Genomic DNA, 17,908 nt, shown 5'->3' on the forward strand with positions numbered 1-17,908 from the left:
GTATGACAATTTATTTCACGAAATACCTACCGAAATAGTGTTAGTTTTAACACCGAAATCAACAGTTGAATTTCACCAAAAAATAAGGCCCTTAGTTATAACCTACTTGATTTAAGTGCAGTATAAAGCACTTGCACAGGGGAGCCTACAAGGCTGTCCAAATTGGAAACACATTACACCAACAAAACAAACTTTAAAAACCCAGACATATATGGGAATCACATGGCACCAACAAAACATTAAAAACCCAGACATACATTTTAAACCAATATAAAGAATAATAGATAACTATGTACAGTACCTGAATAGTTCACAAATGTTTAATGATCCAGTAGGGCTTTTTTGTCACACATTAGGCTTATTGCCTTTTAAAGAAAGAGTGTACGACGGGATCCCGCTCTTCTGAAGTAGTCTCCGCATGGTCTAAGGCGATGTATTCGGAGAAAGTCACACTGACATCAGACTTTTGCCGTAACTCCTCCCATTCATCTTCATTGTCGTTGTCTTCTTTTCCTTTTTCTACTTCATTTGCCGAACCAAAACCACACTTGACGAAGCAGTTCTTGATGGTCGATGAAAGAACAGAGTCCCAGGCAACTGTCACACTCCGCATTTCATCAATTACGTTCCACTTGCGTATTTCTCCCGCCGGAATATTTCTAGCAACTTCCCAGAGAAAGTAACACACCAGTCGCTCTCCGTAGGCACATTTCACAGATGAAATTATGCCTTGGTCTAGGGGCTGCAAGTAGCTCGTAGTGTTGGCTGGCAGAAAAAGAAGACGCACATGTTTTAAAATTAGATTATGTTTGTGTGCAGCGCACTGATCCAACAACAGAAGTATTTTCCTGTTCTGACATGCCATTTTGCGCTCAAGGCATACCAGCCACTCCTCAAAAATTTTGCCTGTCATCCAGGAATTCTTGGACGACTTATATTTGCACGGAAAGTGCCTGATGCCTTTAAAACATCGCGGTTTCTCAAACTTGCCTATGACGAGGGGAGGAAGTCTCTCGTTTCCATCCGCATTGCAACACAGAAGGACTGTGACCCTATCCTAGTAAGATTCCCCACCATGGCACTTCTCTCCCTTAAAACCATAAGTCCGTTTGGGCTCAGCAATAAAAAACAATGCAGTCTCATCGGCATTGAAGATATTGTTCGGTGCATACGAATTGATTATGTGAGCCACATTTTCTCGCCAACTGTCTGCACCACTAGTGTTCCACTGATTCGGCTTCTCAGCACACTGCCTGCCACGTGATATTGTGCCGTTCCTTAAAACGCTGAATCCACCCGTTCGAACACTGAAACTCAAGACCCATCTTCAGCGCCAGTTTATCCGCCTTCCCCTTAATAATCTTGCCATCTACTGGGATATTGTTTGCCCGAACATGCCGAAACCACTCGATCAATTGTACTTCCAAATCGGAGTGTTTAGCTCCTCGAATGTGCATTCACTTTGCTGTATTTACACCCTGCATTTCCTGAGCTTCTATGCTCTCACGATTCTTTAAAAACGTTGGAAGTGTGGACACAGGAATTCCAAATTCTTTAGCTATTTCAGTTTTTGTCTTTTGTCCTTTGTCGACCTCCCTTATAATTTTCACTTTCTTGCTGAGTGTCCTTGAAGAATACTGACGCTTAGCCATCACAACACAACAAAAGGAACACACGTGCCCTAAACTAAAATATCGTAACAATAAACTAAAACACAGTATTAATAAAATATAACAACTTCGAAGTTTATAACTGCACACTAAAACTTTAAATAAAATGAGTAACTAGAAGAATACAAAAGAACTACGATTTCACTATAACTTGGCAACTCTGAATCACGCTGTAGACACACCAAACTCAAAGTGAAAGTGCGGAAAGATACATGTTCTGGAAGACGCGTTCTATCGTGACGCGGAGAATTTTAAATTCAAATTACGCCATAAAGTATTATTTTTAACAAATTGAAGGGCAATTTCGAATTAAGTCTGAATTTCAATACTGGGACCGACGTTCTTCGAATTACGAATTATCCATATTTTGAATTAAACAATTTAAATAACACGAAAAGCTGTACCTCGTGTTTCGGGAAACGAGATATTCTTCGAATTACGCGGCATTTTGAATTAACCGATTTCGAATTATCGAGGTTCTACTGTACCTACTCTCGTAAATGAAATTTCTATCAACAATAACTTTACCTCACTAAAACAGATCCAAGATTTAAGAAAAAAAGTGGACACGAACAACGTCATAGTAACCAAAGCCGACAATGGCAACGAATCTTCCCCAATGTCATCAGTAGTGTCATCTCTATTAAAAACTTCTGAAATGGCACCAAAACTTGCATGGTCAAAGCAGTTTTGAACAGTGTTCGTTTTGACTAATTGCCATGCAGCTACCATCATATGCATGGCTTGGAGTATATTAAATTTCATTTCCTCATTTCTTTTGAGGGAAGAAATAGCTCTTCGACCCGTGCCCTTCCTGTACTTCACATTCACAGAATGAATAATATCAAGGTCCACAGGCTGCAGGTGACTGGTGCAGTTAAGAGGAAAGAAAACCACTGTCATATTCCACGGGAAAGATCCATCTATCACCTGTACTATCTTCCTTCCTGCTGATCCAAGCTACATAAAAACTACAGAAATATCTCCATCATCCACGCACTTTTGTTAAAATCATATTTACATGGGAGTGTACGGGAGTTCTTGAAGCATCTTGGATTCTTAAATTTTCCTATTATTAGTGGGGGTAATTTTTCACTCACATTTTTCTCCGCGAACAGCGTATGTCTTGGATGGGAGCAAATCGTAAAACACTCCCATTTCATTGGCATTAAGAATATCCATAGCATCATATCCTTCATGAAGTCAAGTAAAGTTTTCTTTTTCCCGTACACAACTGTATCGTCATTAACATCTGCACTCTCGCAGCATGTTTCGCAACGAAACATTGTACTGTTTTTTAGAACGATCAAACAAGCCACTAGAAGCATGGAAATAGACCAAACCCAGCTTATGTGAGACTTCGAGCTTTTTGCTTAAGTATGTTACTGCCAATTGGAGCGTTCTCACTCCTTTTTCCCTCGAACCATTTCAATAAAACGTTTTCAAGTTCCTCATACGACAAAGAACGAATATTCTTCCATATTTCTGCCCCAGAACCACACCAACTTTGCGGTCAGAATTTCCGCCTTCTGTTTCATGATGCCAAACAGCGTAGAGGGTGCCAAGTCAATTTTTTGCCATCTGTGACAAAGGTACTTGGCTATCCCTTTCAACATCAATAATGACGTCTATCTTTTGTTGAATAGTCAGCTTGTTACGTTTAGAAGCCATAATGAACGTAGTCCCTAGTACCTCGCAGTACAACTTTTATCACAGACACTAATGTATCTCGCAGCACAACTTGCAACACAGGAACAAAAACTGTGAATGAAGCTGGAGATATTCTTCAGTCTGCGCCCTCCGCGTGATTCCTAAGCAGTGATTGGTGCTGCGAGACGAATATGCCTAGCCGGTGTAACAGCACTGCAGCTATAGGTTAAGGCAGCTGATTTCACTGGAGATATCACCATTGAACTATCGTTAGTGAAGATTCTCTTTTTTCAGATAACGACTGGACATAGGATATTTAATTTCATTATGGAATTATACATTTTTAAAATTTTGATTATTATTTTTATTATTACTGATCGCCATTATTATGAATGCTGTAAAATATGACTAGAAATATCGCAGGTTTGATGTACAATATGAAAGGAATAATTTTTTATGGATATTTTAAGGTTAACCAGCGATCCACACCAACTAAAACGGTCCTAAATCTCGAACAGTTCATGCAAATTATGTACTTTACTGATGCTTGTTGTTTTAAGGGGCCTAACATCGAAGGTCATCAGCCCCCAAATTATGTACTTTAAAGATTATATTAATTCTTAACGAGTCCTAGAGGAGGTAAAACACTTTACTTGGAAATAAAATTTGAAAAAATTATTTATTAATCTGATGAGCGTTTGTACACACCCGAGAAACTGGAGATGGACAATGATGATCATACTGAAGTTTGTGCTTAAGAATTATTATTTAATGTTCAGTGATAACATTTACCAATAGAATGGTCTCCCGATGGGTGTGCCAGCATCAGGGATATTGGCAGAAATATACATGGACAATCTTGAATATTTCAAAATCGCCAACAGAATTAAAGGAATATATTTTTAGGTAAGTTGTTTTGACATTTTAAAAATATTCTTTTTTGGTCTTTACCATAATAATGTACACACCTCTGCGTATTAAGATTATTTATAATAGTTCTACCAAAAGAGCTGGCCTTGCGGGAAGTTTCCCGAGACTGTAAGCTTGAATTCAGGGGACGGTGGATTCGAATCTCGCCATCGGCAGCCCTGAGAATAGTTTTCTGCAGTTTCCCATTTCCAAACCTGAAAAATGTCTGATTATATCTGTAGTCCTCTTCTATATCACATAGCCAAAAACTGCAAGATGTTAAGGCTACATTAAAGCGACAACTAAGAAATCTAATATCTAACTCTAAATTAAAAGCATTAGCAGCATAAAACAGAATTTAAATAGAAGATGTGAAACTAATCAACGTAACATTGTCTAAAGTAACTGTTAAATCATTACCAGTCCCTTGTTTCAAGCATTCATTAGTCGAACAGAAGAATGCATTCCAAATATTCCTCAGTCTCTCATCACATATAAAAATGAGAGCCCTATGCTTAGACAACTGTTGACTTATTGATGAATGGTCACAGCAGACTGCCAAGTCGGAAGTACGCCTGGACACATCCGGTCAGGGAACCAAGTCTGATCAGAGGAGGAGAGTTCTGTATCTAGTAGAGGTGGTGTCTAAGCTTCCAAAGTTTGTAAAATTAATGCATGTCCGTATATTACCTATTTTACGAAGGATCCAAAATAATCTCTGAATTTGCATAGGACCAAGCCATAATGGATTTTGGTGTACGACTAAATTTATGTCCAAGACTAACTTTCTATTTCTACACAAATGTACCAGTATCACAGAAAAATAATGCATTATCACCTAGACAATAATATTTGTTACATGTTACTTCAATTTTTTTTTTTTTTTTTTAAATGGTTCTCATCAAAACTATACATAAAATGCAGCATCTCATGAATATATCACCATGAGCATTTCCTAAATATAATAAACCTACCTGATATTCTGCATGGTTTTTCAAACCCAGACATAGAAATGGTTTGAAAGCATCCATGTACTTTAGAAACCCTTCACCCAACACTTCGACTAGAGTTGATACAGCCATAAGAGCATCTTCCTGAACACCACCAGACTTGCAAGAATTCGAGTTGAACATCTGAAGTAGTGCAGTCATGATAGCATCCGAGATATGTGGAGCATCTTCTGGTGTGACCTTTCGTAGGACACTCTGTGGGAGAAATCAATAAATAAATTATAAATTTCATGGATGACAGGGAAAACACTTACTTGCTCACTCTTCCAGAAGAACTGCACCTTGAAGTGAAGGACATGCAAATTAAACAGTCAATCCTCATAATATATAAGTAACATTCATCAACTAACTGAAACCAGTGAATACAGAGTCTGTCGTCCCTTAAACCTTTCCCGTTAGCTGGCATTAGCAGGTTTAAAATTGCTGCACAAGCTATCATTCCCCATTCCGTCACATGGCTCCATCACCTAAGTCAGTAAAGGCAGACAGTGACAATGTTGTTCCGTATACCTAACACAGACTGCAGCCCATCTGTTTTCTTGCATTCCAGCAGATTCAAGTGATGTTTCGTAAGGCTGTAAATGTAGTAGCAAATTTTCTGCAAACAACTTAGCAGCTCTTTGTTCAACTTTGTGTTTAGTTCATAATGCTTTACTTGACTGTTCTTCAGTCAATGTATTTATCCATAACTTGGAATCTCTCTCATTAGGAACAGACTAATGCCATTGTTTTTACTCAGTTCTATCAGCAATCTTTTTTGCTACATCGAACTAACTAAATATCCAATGCTGAACCAGCTCCCATACCTACAAAACCTGAAGCCAGAGTGGAAGTGACAACAGAGCCTATAAACTCTCTTACTTCTGACAGAATACCGATGTTTACAATGGCAAGTTCTGTTCCTTGGTTTTCAGACCTGTCAAATTTCTCTCACTCTACCACTATCTCGGAAATGCAACCTACTTTTGCATTTCCTACAATGATTTTTCCCATATTTGATGTTGTCTCTCCAAGATATTTTATGTCTCGCTAAGAGCCAACGGCCATAGCCGTGTTGAAACACCGGATCCCGTGAGATCTCCGAAGATAAGCAACATTGGGCGTGGTGAAGATTTGGATGGGTGGCCACGCGCTGTTGGTGGGGGGGCAAGGGAATGGAGGAGCGGAAAGGAAATGGCCACCCTACCGTATGTAAACTCCGGCTCAGGCACACCTCTGCAGAGGTTCGGACCTGCCTTCGGGCAGAATACATCCTTACCTTACCTCTCTCTAAGAATATACCTTATCAGAGTTATTCAACACTTGGCTTAGGGCTGAAATCAGTAATTTAAGGTTATAAATTTCATTATTGGTTCCGTATTGAATTAAGATTACATATAATTTACAAAGTTTATTCCACCTACTCAATACTGTACAACAATTGCAATGTCTATAAATACATTACAATATGTTATCAAGGGACTAGTTTCGACCCTATGTGGGTCATCAGATTAGCTAAGATACACTTGTGGATTTGCGGAAGTCCTAAAACAAAATTACATTGTGGAAATAAAATTTTTTAAAGGAGTGAACTGTGTATGTGATGCCATAATGTACAGTAGAAATCCGTTATAACGAGAATTCATAACGGCGAAAAATTTACTCGTTATAGCAGATTGTCGTTATATCAGATTTCTTGTAAAAGTCGGGAAAACCCCCATACTCATTAAATTCAGTATGAAATGGCAATCAGTTTGTTCAAAATTTGGGTTTTTGCAGATAATATCCACACTGCGGCTTACTTGTTTGTTGTTTTTCGAAATCCGATACTACCCCCCCCCCCCACTTTTTCCTTCAAAAAATTTTAATCAGGCTTAAAAAGTGCTTTGTAAAATCATATGAATGTCTTTCTTATACAGTACGCACTTTTAGAATGTAGACGCCGAACACTGGCTTTAGTTATGCCGTATTTTTTTGCGGCTGTACAATTATACTTTATTTCAGCGGGTGTAATAACAATTAACTTAAAATTGGCATCATATCAAAGAGAACTCATTGAAAATTTGCCGGCAACACACAATCCACGTGTCTCTACAATACGACGATGATCCATCAGGAAAATATTCTTGCTTACTATAAAACTGTTACTTTCACTCAGCGTCAGATATAACTGGCTGCCGCTACACGCACGTCTTGCTTGCCAGATTCGGCCAAGTTCAGCGGCTAGCGATGTATAGGTCTTAATCGCGGACTTGGAAAGTCAACGAGTGAGTTTATTGCGCCGCGGTATGGCAATTCCGCCCATGCATTTTTGTGCACATACCTCACAATTTCATCTTTGACTTCTTTAAAGCGTCCTTGTTGCGGGCCACTGAATGCATTTTTTGTGCAGTACGCATTTTCAAGCTATCTTTGTCTTCACGGTAACGCCGAATGTTGGCTTTAGTTAGGCCTATGCCGTATTTTCTTGCGGCTGCACTATTATACATTTCCGAGTGTTCAATAGCCATTAACTTAAAATTGGCATCATAACATCAATGAGAACCCGTTGAAAATTTGCCGGCAATACCTGTACCGCGTATATTTACAATATGATGATCCACCCCGAAAATATTCCTGCTGTCTATAAAAATTTTACTAAGCGTCAAAGGTAGGCAGACGCGTTATAACTCTGCTACCGAGTACCCGTGGCCTTTCTAAGAATTCGAAGGCTCGCATGTTTTGATGCCATTCTGCAGATTTGAGAAACGTATTTGTAGAGGATAATAGAATGTCATTCTCTCTTCCCTACTTCCCGAGATCCAGTGACGTTACACATAGGCTCTGTATGACAGACCACAGTCGTTTATTGTCAACGAGTTTTGTGTGCGCGGGCGCGAAAAGAAACAGCCTGGTTATTGCGGTAGTTGCCAGTGGTGTTCGTTACTATCAGGCCGCGAATGCAGAACGACCCTTGATTTTTCACACGAGATTCTGAGAAAAAAAGGTATCACTCCAGAGGCTTCTGTGGCAAACATTTCAGTTTTCTTCTACAAGCGGCATCACCTAACCTAACCGTATATGTACCACGAAAACCTATTTGAAACGCATATAGAGAAATGATAACCTCCTCACTAAAAATTGACATGGGAATAGCTTTCCGAAATTTAACTAGATGCGAGAAAATATAAACTATCCTCTGAAATCAGTGATGTAGGTACCAGTATCCTGCCATATTTTGAGGTGTATTACTTTCTTACTTAATTTCAGTATACGGTATACCTCCATTAAAATTAAGAGATCGTTTACTTCAGTCTTTATTTTTAACGAGCAACAACTGCTACCGGCCACGTATTTTACGCATTTATTACGAAAAAGTGTCATCCACTTTCATTTGGATTTCGAATTTTCTTTTGAGAACAGCAGTCGACAGGTATTACTAATCGACTCTAATATCGCCTTCGAATGTTGACGAGAGAGCTTGCAAATGCACATAGCGTGAAAAATATACCGTACCGAAGATGATCGATCGCATTTTGTGGCAAACGTTTCAGTTTTGTTATTCAAATAAATAGTGTCACATATCCTAACTTCTCTGTACTACGTGTATGATGAAAACATACTTCAAGCGGAAGTAGAGAAATTATAACCTTCTTGCTATAAATTTACATGATAATAGCCTTTCCGTAATTTAACGTACGCGACAAAATATAAACTAACCTCGTAATTAATGACGCACTCTGCCATATCATGAGGTGTAAGCCTATCCCATTCTTACTTAATTGCGGTATTTAGCATTAAAATTAAGCGATCGTTAATTCAGCGTTTATCTTTAACGAGTTAACAACAGTTATCGGACACGTTATTTACGCATTTATTGCGAAAACATGTTCTCCTCTTTCATTTTCCTCGCGTCAGAGCAGTCGATGGGTATTACTAATCGACTCCAACATTGCCTTCGAATGTCGACGAGAGGGCTCACTGGTGGGCGTAGCGAGAAAACAATACGGTATTGAAGATAATCGATTGCATGCAGTATAATGACTGGGTGCATGAATATCGGCAATAGAAACAATCGAGCGCGTATAATCGCTCGTAATAACGGATGCGTCAGTGATAGGGTTCTCGCTGTAACCGAAGAATAAAACACAATATAGGAATTTTGAAGGGACGGACAAAAGTTACCGCTATAACGGGGTTCTCGTTATATGCCGTACTCGCTATAGCGGACTTCTACCGTACATATAAAATGGTGGAGTGATGAAATGTTATAGATAAAATATGTACTGACCAATGACAAAATTTTTAGGTTTTACATCAATTACAATTCGACTCTAAGAATAGTATCACAGGATTATTTACAATGATGATTAAAATATGCCCTTGTTTAGTGAATACTCTAAAATTGCACATTAAAAATATAAAATGCCGGTTGAAAGCAAAGTCCAGATACTTCTATTGAGTTCTAGATTTCAAGTGCATCATCAGGTAGAGAACTGAATGTTGAACATTGTCTTGCTTAAGGTCCAATATTTCTGATACAGAAATTAAATGTAAATAAAACTGTACAACATTCTTATATCATCATACCTGCCAACTTTACGAAACAAAAAAATCAGGAGATTTTGATATGAAAATCAGGAGAAATCAGGAGATACATTATTGGTCAAAACTGCTTATTCTGCGTCTAGCACAGTACAGCACTATGATATATTTATAACACTTATTGTCTCAAAGCCCGACTGTTGCTATACGAAGCTACAATGCTAAAAATTACACATCTCTATTCCCTCACAGGAAGTATGTGAGTGAAATGATCTGTCTCTGATAATATTTCCAAAAATAGCATGAATTCATGCTCCACACGTGTGAATCAGTCACGCACTTAGATGCCATTACTTAGCAAATGCATAGATTAATATACTGCATCAAGCTTCCGTGCGATTATGCGAAGCGCAATACTATCTGTATCAAATAACTAGCTGATGTACTCGTGCTTTGCTACGGAATTCTCAGAAAGACTGCCCTTACAGTTTTCCCAACTGAAGTGTCAACATACGTCATGACAGTGACATCAGTACGAATGTTGCGATTAAAAGCAACGGTCATATGAAATATTCAAAAAAATGAAAAACAGCACATTTTCTTACTTTTAACGAAAATAACACGGTGTCGATCTAACAGTTCAAAGTTCCAGAGCTAGAATGACCAGGACGCAGACAGCCGTGAACACTCCTGTGTAATTATTCCGTTTAAGTGTGCACACTGCTCATTCCAATCACTGCCCCAGTGTAGGGATTGAATAGCTGGAATACTATGCTGATCCAGTGTGTTACGTACCAGTAGTATCAGAAAATTTATGAACCAGAGGAATAGCATGCTAAAGAAGAGTGAGATCTAACTTCCATGTTACTTTCTGCAAATATTCAGGCAGGCTGTTATACTCAATAACAGTATCCAGCAGTAATCCCATCTATCGGAGATAAATGGCAGAAGAATACACAAAGCACATCACATCAAACAATGGCCAATGTAATGTTATTGTTGATCAATTTTATGAGCTTTCTATACTGCAGGCCTTCACATTTAGTTTTCTTCTGACTCTGTGATATTAGAGCATCTAATGTAAAGTGAGTCGTCCTTTCTTTCATGACTCCCTCTTGTGTTGTTATTCCAGCGATCGTTCCTTCATGACTTTTTTCTCATTCTTATAATCATTTTCACAATTTAATTTCATTTTAGTCTGTACACTAAAACTGAATAAGACATAAATAATCGGAAATTGTATTCTCTATTACTTAGTTACGTAGTAATTTTCGATAGACTAAGATAGGTAATCAAAAATTAAATTTCTGGCACCTTCCCCTAAACTACCATTTCGAACGGGGCGAATAAAATTATGTACGGTATAGCATAGACTGTAGTTCCTTATTCCCCGACATAACATACCGATTTTCATTAAATTCTGTTCTCCATTTTTTCGTACCTCGGCGCTTATATGGGCTTAGCAACAAAAATCCAAATTCACGAATATCTCTTATCATAGCCGGTACGGTAAAAATGTGCAAGACAAACGATACGAAATGCAATAATATATAACTTTAATTATATAGTATTTATCAACAGGGCCAATAAAAAATATAAATATTTGAGAATTACATCTTAGGCCTTCCCCTAAACTACCATTTCACTCGGCGTGAATAAAATTATTTATGGCCTAGATTGTAGCAACCTACTCCCCGACTTTATATACCGATTTTCATTAAATTCTCTTCGGCCGTTTTCTCGTGGTGGGCGTACATATGTACATACATACATATATTATATGCATACAGACAGAAATTACGGAAAATTAAAACTTGCATTTCCCCTTGTTACTGCGGTCACGGCCGGTACGGAGATATTCTTTTTTAATTCTGAGCAATGTGCAGACAAAACTCTCTATTTATATTGAGATAAAATTAGTCAGAATTTTCTCCAAATGGCTCCTAAAATCTCTAGAAAAGTCACTAGTCGTTATCATTGAAATTCTGTCACTAAATTACTAAAAAAGACTCCGTATATAACGACTAGTCTCTAGAATCGTCTAGACTGATGTGGACAAACACGAAAATAGCACGCGAGAACGAGAGATTGACAATCGATAAACGCGTCGCGATATACAGGTTTCAGTAAACATCGCACATTCGCGCACATTTCGCGCATTAATAAACGTCGATATTTCGTTTGAAAGCGGCCAATGAGCGAAGGACATCCGGCCACTGGCATAAAAAAAGCTGAAACAGCGGGATTTGAAAACAAATGTCTGAAGTTAACCAAAAAATTAGCTAAAATCGGGAAAAATAATAGAATAATCGGGAGGAGGGAAAAACTGTCGAAAATCGGGAGTCTCCCGCCTAAATCGGGAAAGTTGGCAGGTATGTAATATAATGGATTCTTGCTGTGGTATGAGGAAAATTCCCAATCCAAGTTGGAACCAACAGAACCTGATGATGAAAAAATTAGAATTAACGCAAGATATTTTAAAGGAAAGAAATGGCGAAAAACGAAGAAAGAAAACACGAGTACTCACCTTGGGCGCAATGTGAACGACCTGAGCGGTAGAGTGCAACTAGAGTAATCAGAATGGCATGGAATAGGAAGCGAGGGGCGGAGAAATGGGAAGTGGCTTAAGGTGGAGCCGACGGGTGGGGGAATGATGGTGATTGTATCGCAGGAGGACCTTTAACTAAAAGAAAGATTTTTTACCTTTCCATTTTTTTTTTCTGAAATAGGTAATGAATACATCAAATAAAATATTGGACTTTTCCATTATTTCGTTAAGGTTATAGTTAGCATTAAAGTACTCATTCACTCGTTATAACGGATTGTCGTTATATCCGATTTTTGTATAAAAGTCGGAAAACCCTTCATGCACTTTAAAGTCGGTATGAAACGGCAATCAGTTTGTTCAAAACTTGCGTTTCCGCAGATGATATCCACACTACGACTTACTTGTTTGCTATTTTTCGTAATCTGATACTACGTGAAAGTGTACGTTTAATTTCATTCTGAAAAAATTATAGTTCTGTATTCCTCCGAATCCAAGATTAACTCCACTTTTTCCTTCAAAAAATTTAAATCAGGCTAAAAAAAAAGTTTGTAAAATCATACAAGCCTACGCATTTTTAGACTACTTTTAGACTTTCGTCACGCCGTATTTCATTTCTTTTGCGGCTGCACAATTATTCTTTATTTCTGTGGGTTTAAGGACCATTAACTTAACATTGGCATCATAATACCGAAGATAACTCGTTGAAAATTTTCCGGCAATACCTATTCCATGCGTCTCTACAATACAACGAACCATCAGGAAATTATTCTTGCTGTCTATAAAACTGTTACTTTTATGCAGCGTCAGATATAACCGGCTACCGCTACACGCACATCTCGCTTGTTGGTTGCGGCCAAATTCAACGGCTAGCGATGTATAGGCCTGATCGCGAACGTTGAAAGTCAACGAACGAGTTTATTGTGCCATGGTATGGCCAATCGGCCTTGCGTTTTTCGTGCACATACCTCATAATTTCATCATCGACTTCTTTAAAGCGTCCTTGTTGCGAAACACTGAATGCATTTTTTTGCACAGTACCGGTACGCATTTTTTTCTTAATTTTTTTTTTTTTTTTTGTCTTCAAGCTAACGCCAAATATTGGCTTTAGTTAGGCCTATGCCGTATTTTCTTGCGGCTGCACAATTATTCTACATTTCCGAGTGTTTAATAAACATTAACTTATACTTGGCGTCATGATATCGACTAGAACCGGTTGAGAATTTGCCTTTTCCACGTATCTTTACAATACGACTATCCATCACGAAAATATTCCTGCTGTCTATAAACCTTAATTTTACTAAGCGACAAGTGCAATAGACGCGTTATGATTCTGCCACTGAGTAGCCATGGCTTTTCTAAGAATTCGAAGGGTCGCATGTTTTGATGCCATTCTGCAGATTTGAGAAACACACAGGCACTGTACACTGTACAACCGGTAGCGATGTGTGATAAAGAGGCGGTCGTTTATTGTCAATGCGTTCTGAGCGCGTGTGAAAAGAAGCAGTGTGGTTACCGCAGCAGTTGCCAGTGGTATCCATTAACTTACTGTTAGGCCGTGAATGCAACAACCCTTGAGTTTCCGCGTGAGATTCTGAGAAAAAAAAGTCTTGGAGTCGGAGAAATAGGGTATCTTTTTTTTTTTTTTTTTTTTTTTGCTAGTTGTTTTACGTCGCACCGACACAGATAGGTCTTACGGCGACGATGGGACAGGAAAAGGCTAGGAGTGGGAAGGAAGCGGCCGTGGCCTTAAGGTACAGCCCCAGCATTCGCCTGATGTGAAAATGGGAAACCACGGAAAACCATTTTCAGGGCTGCCGACAGTGGGGTTCGAACCTACTATCTCCCGAATACTGGATACTGGCCGCACTTAACCGACTGCAGCTATCGAGCTCAGTAAATATGGTATCACTCCAGAGATTTCTGTGGCAAACACCTGAGCTTTCTTCTTCAAACAGCGTCACCTAACCTAACCGTATATTTAGCCCATCATGAAAACATATTTGAAACGCATGTAGAGAAATAACCTCCTCGCGAAAAATTTACATGTAAATAGCCGTAACTAGACGCGAGAAGATATGAAATATCCTCTGAAATCAGTGATGTACTTTGCCATATCTTGAGGTGTATGACATTCTTTCCGTATATAACATTAAAATTAAGATATCGTTTAAGTCTTTTATTTTACGAGTTAACAACTGCTATCGGCCAAGTCATTTACGCATTTATTACAAAAACGTGTTATCCCCTTTTTCATTTCGAATTTTCTTTAGAGAACAGAAGTCGATGGGTATTACTAATCAACTCCAACATCGCCTTTGAATGGCAACGAGAGAGCTCACAAATGCAAAAAGTGAGAAAACTAAACCGTACCAAAGATGATCGATCGCATTTTGTTGCAAACGTTTCAGTTTTCTTATTCCAACAGCGTTACGTATCCTAACTTAACCGTACTAAATGCATGATGAAAACACACTTCAAGCGCCGCTGGAGAAATTATACCTTTCTCGCTATAAATTTTCATAATAGCCTTTCCGTAATTTAACCAGACGCGACAAAATACAAACTAACGTATGAAATCAATTAAGCACTCTGTCATATCTCGAGGTGTATCCCATTCTTACTTAATTGCAGTATTTAGCCTCAAAATTAAGCGGTCGTTTAATCAGCCTTAATTTTTAACGAGTTAACGACAGTTATCGGACACGTTATTCATGCATTTATTACGAACATATGTTCTCTTTCATTTCGAATTTTCTTTACGGAACAGCTGTCCACGGATATTACTAATCGACTCCGACATCGCCTTCGAATGTCGACGAGAGAAATCGCTAGTGCACATAGCGAGGAAACTATGCCGAAGGTAATCGATCGCATGCAATATCATCGCTGGGGTGCATAAATATCGGTAAAGGAAAAAAAAACCGGGCGCGCTTAATCGCTCGTAATAACAGATGCGCCAGTGATAGGGTTCTCGCTGTAACCGAAGGACGATACACAGTTTAATATAGGAATTTTGAAGGGACAGAAAAAAGTAGACGCTATAACGGAATTCTCGTTATATGCCGTACTCGCTATAGCGGACTTCTACTGTACTTTCTATAAAGTGGCTACCGAAGCCATTGAATTTTGCTATACCGTGAATAGTATTCAATTCAATGGAAAGATCTTTCTTGGCAATAGGTATGTTGAATGCTCGGGGAACAACGCTATTATATGTTGCTCTTTTGAGAGGTTGGGGGCGAGTTGAATCTTGACGAATAGTAACTGCAGATTGGGTGGTTTTCTATAAATTTTATAGTTAAAGAATCCGGATGTCTTATGATGGTTAGATCTAGAAAGTTATCTTTTGATCTGTTTCTGATTCCAGAGTGAATTTGATATGGGAGTCGACGCTATTTAGCCCTTGAAGGGTGGTTGATTTTTCATTTATAATTGCTAGAACATCGTCAACAAACCTGGCCCAGAAGAGGATATTATCGAATTAGTTGTTAATTTGTGTGCTCAAAGAAATCAAGGTAAATTTCCGCAAGAATACCCGAGGCCAGTGAACCCATTGCCAGACCGTTCTTTCAGTAGATGATACCACTGAACGTGAAAAGGTTGTTGTTTACAACCAATTTAAGTAACGTAATAAAGTCTTTAATCTCTACTTTACTCAAATGACTATTTTTTGTCAGGTTTTATTTTCAATGATGGGAATTAACTTGGAAATTTGTATGCTGGGGTACATGTTTATAATATCAAAAGAGTGGAGAGAATCAGGTTGCATGCTGAACTTACTTAGTTTATTAACTCACATGTGTTTTTAATGGTGGACTTCTTAGATAACAATTGGTAGTTATTCCTTAAGAACCTTTGGATAAACTGCGATGTTTTGTACAATGGACTCTGTCTCTAATTAATGATTGGTCGAATGGGAACACCGGCCTTACGTATCTTCGGGAGAGCTCTGGCCGTAGGAAGACCTGGGTTCATACTTATAAGTTGACTTTTCTCTTGTTCGGTAAGCAGAAAGGAGGTGTTTTTTAAGGCTTGTTTGAGGAGTCCTTGGACTTTTTGCGTAGGATCTTTTTTCATTACGGAAAAAGAACTATCTGCGAAGAAATCAGATGTTTTATTGATGTACTCATTTTTACCGATAATTACTGTTGTGTTGCCTTTGTCGGCTTTAGTCACAATTAAATAGTCGTCTTTTATTTTCTTGTTTAGGACATGTAGAAGTTTTTGCTCGGCTATTATTTTCTTGTTACTAATGTTGTTGGAAAGGTTGGGTGAGTTGTTATGAGAAAGGATGTTGAGCTTTTTTACCTCAATTCTTAATTCATCCTGTGTATCTAAAGGCACTTTTGAGATAGCTAGCTCTGATTTACTCAATACTTTGTTCAAAATAAGCTTGAAGTACAATGTGGTTATACCCCACAATACTAATACTGGACTCAGTAAAAAAAAAAAAAAAACCCACCACCATATTACAACTGTGGCACTAAAAGTCAAGACTGTTAGGCACATGGTTCATTAATTCCTACAAAGATCTTACAATGGCAAACAAAGAGACTTTTCAATCAGGATGCTGCAGGTATTCCAACAAGTCTCTAATCTCAATGAAGATTCAACCGTACAAAAATTGTTCAGCAAAGAAATATTAAATTCTTGAAACACAAGGATATTTATTAACTGTGGATAGCCAGCAGCCAAAGAAATGATCCTTTGAATCCTGCACAAAAAACTATTTCAAGCAAGAGGATTTTGAAAGTCATCTGCTATGATGGTCAATTTTTGTGAGATTGAGTGTACAATTATAAGCAACTTTCATGTACGCCATACGATAAATAAATAAATAAATAAATAAATAAATAAATAAATAAATAAATAAATATTGGACTAACCTGTAACGTAGCACAGAGCAAACTCTGAAGGTCATTATATTGAGCTCGATCACTGTAGTTCTGAATGTGTGTTTCCATTTGAAGAACTTGCTGTAATCTTTCCAAAATAACCATAGTAGTTCTCTGAACTGTAACATAACAGTCTTGGGGAGAATTCTTCATCATTTCCATCAAAGCCTCATATGCAGCAGATCTAAGATTGGCCTGCAATAAGAGATAGTAAAGAATACCAAAGGTAAAAGTAAACCATTTTCTAATAACTCTGATGAATTATTATTTTACCTGCGCTCCATCTGGTCGATCAGTAGTTTCCAGCAACCTCTGAACAATAAATCCGAAGTACGGTGACAAACAGTAAGATTCTGGTTGATTACCCTGTTCTACATTTCCTTCTGCTTGCTCGTAGCTTGCTTCAGCTAGTCCAGTGAATGCCCAACATACATTAGCAGCTACTCGCGGCTCGGATTTCAGTCCATTCACAAGTGATTCCAACAACGGTTTCAGGTACGTTTCATTAATGGCAGCCTCTGGAATGATTTCGCACACCCTTCCAAATGTCCAAGCTGCTGTATCTCTTACAACAACGCTTGTGTCATACATAAGCTCAATTAGAGTTGGCATAGCTTGTTCAACCAAGGGCTTCAAAGTAGCCGGATCCAATCCGCCCAATATTGAACCTATGAAAAATAAAAGAAAAGCTGTAATTTACCAATATATTTAAAATATTTATAT

The 17,908-nt window shown here is 38.2% G+C and overlaps 1 protein-coding gene across 2 annotated transcripts in view; it reads right to left on the bottom strand.

Moving 5' to 3' along the window:
* Nucleotides 1-17,908, bottom strand: part of Fs(2)Ket (Importin subunit beta Fs(2)Ket) — a 154,656-nt gene that overhangs the window by 61,999 nt on the left and 74,749 nt on the right. For both annotated transcript variants that reach the window (XM_067145300.2, XM_067145299.2), the window contains exons 9-11: nt 17,459-17,853; nt 17,177-17,380; nt 5,204-5,434 (exon numbers count right to left, since the gene is read on the bottom strand). In XM_067145300.2, the coding sequence (XP_067001401.1) occupies nt 5,204-5,434; nt 17,177-17,380; nt 17,459-17,853 (830 nt within the window). The remainder of the gene's footprint in view (nt 1-5,203; nt 5,435-17,176; nt 17,381-17,458; nt 17,854-17,908) is intronic.

Source organism: Anabrus simplex, chromosome 4 (genome assembly GCF_040414725.1).
Source record: "Anabrus simplex isolate iqAnaSimp1 chromosome 4, ASM4041472v1, whole genome shotgun sequence".
Taxonomy (NCBI): Eukaryota; Metazoa; Arthropoda; class Insecta; order Orthoptera; family Tettigoniidae; genus Anabrus; species Anabrus simplex.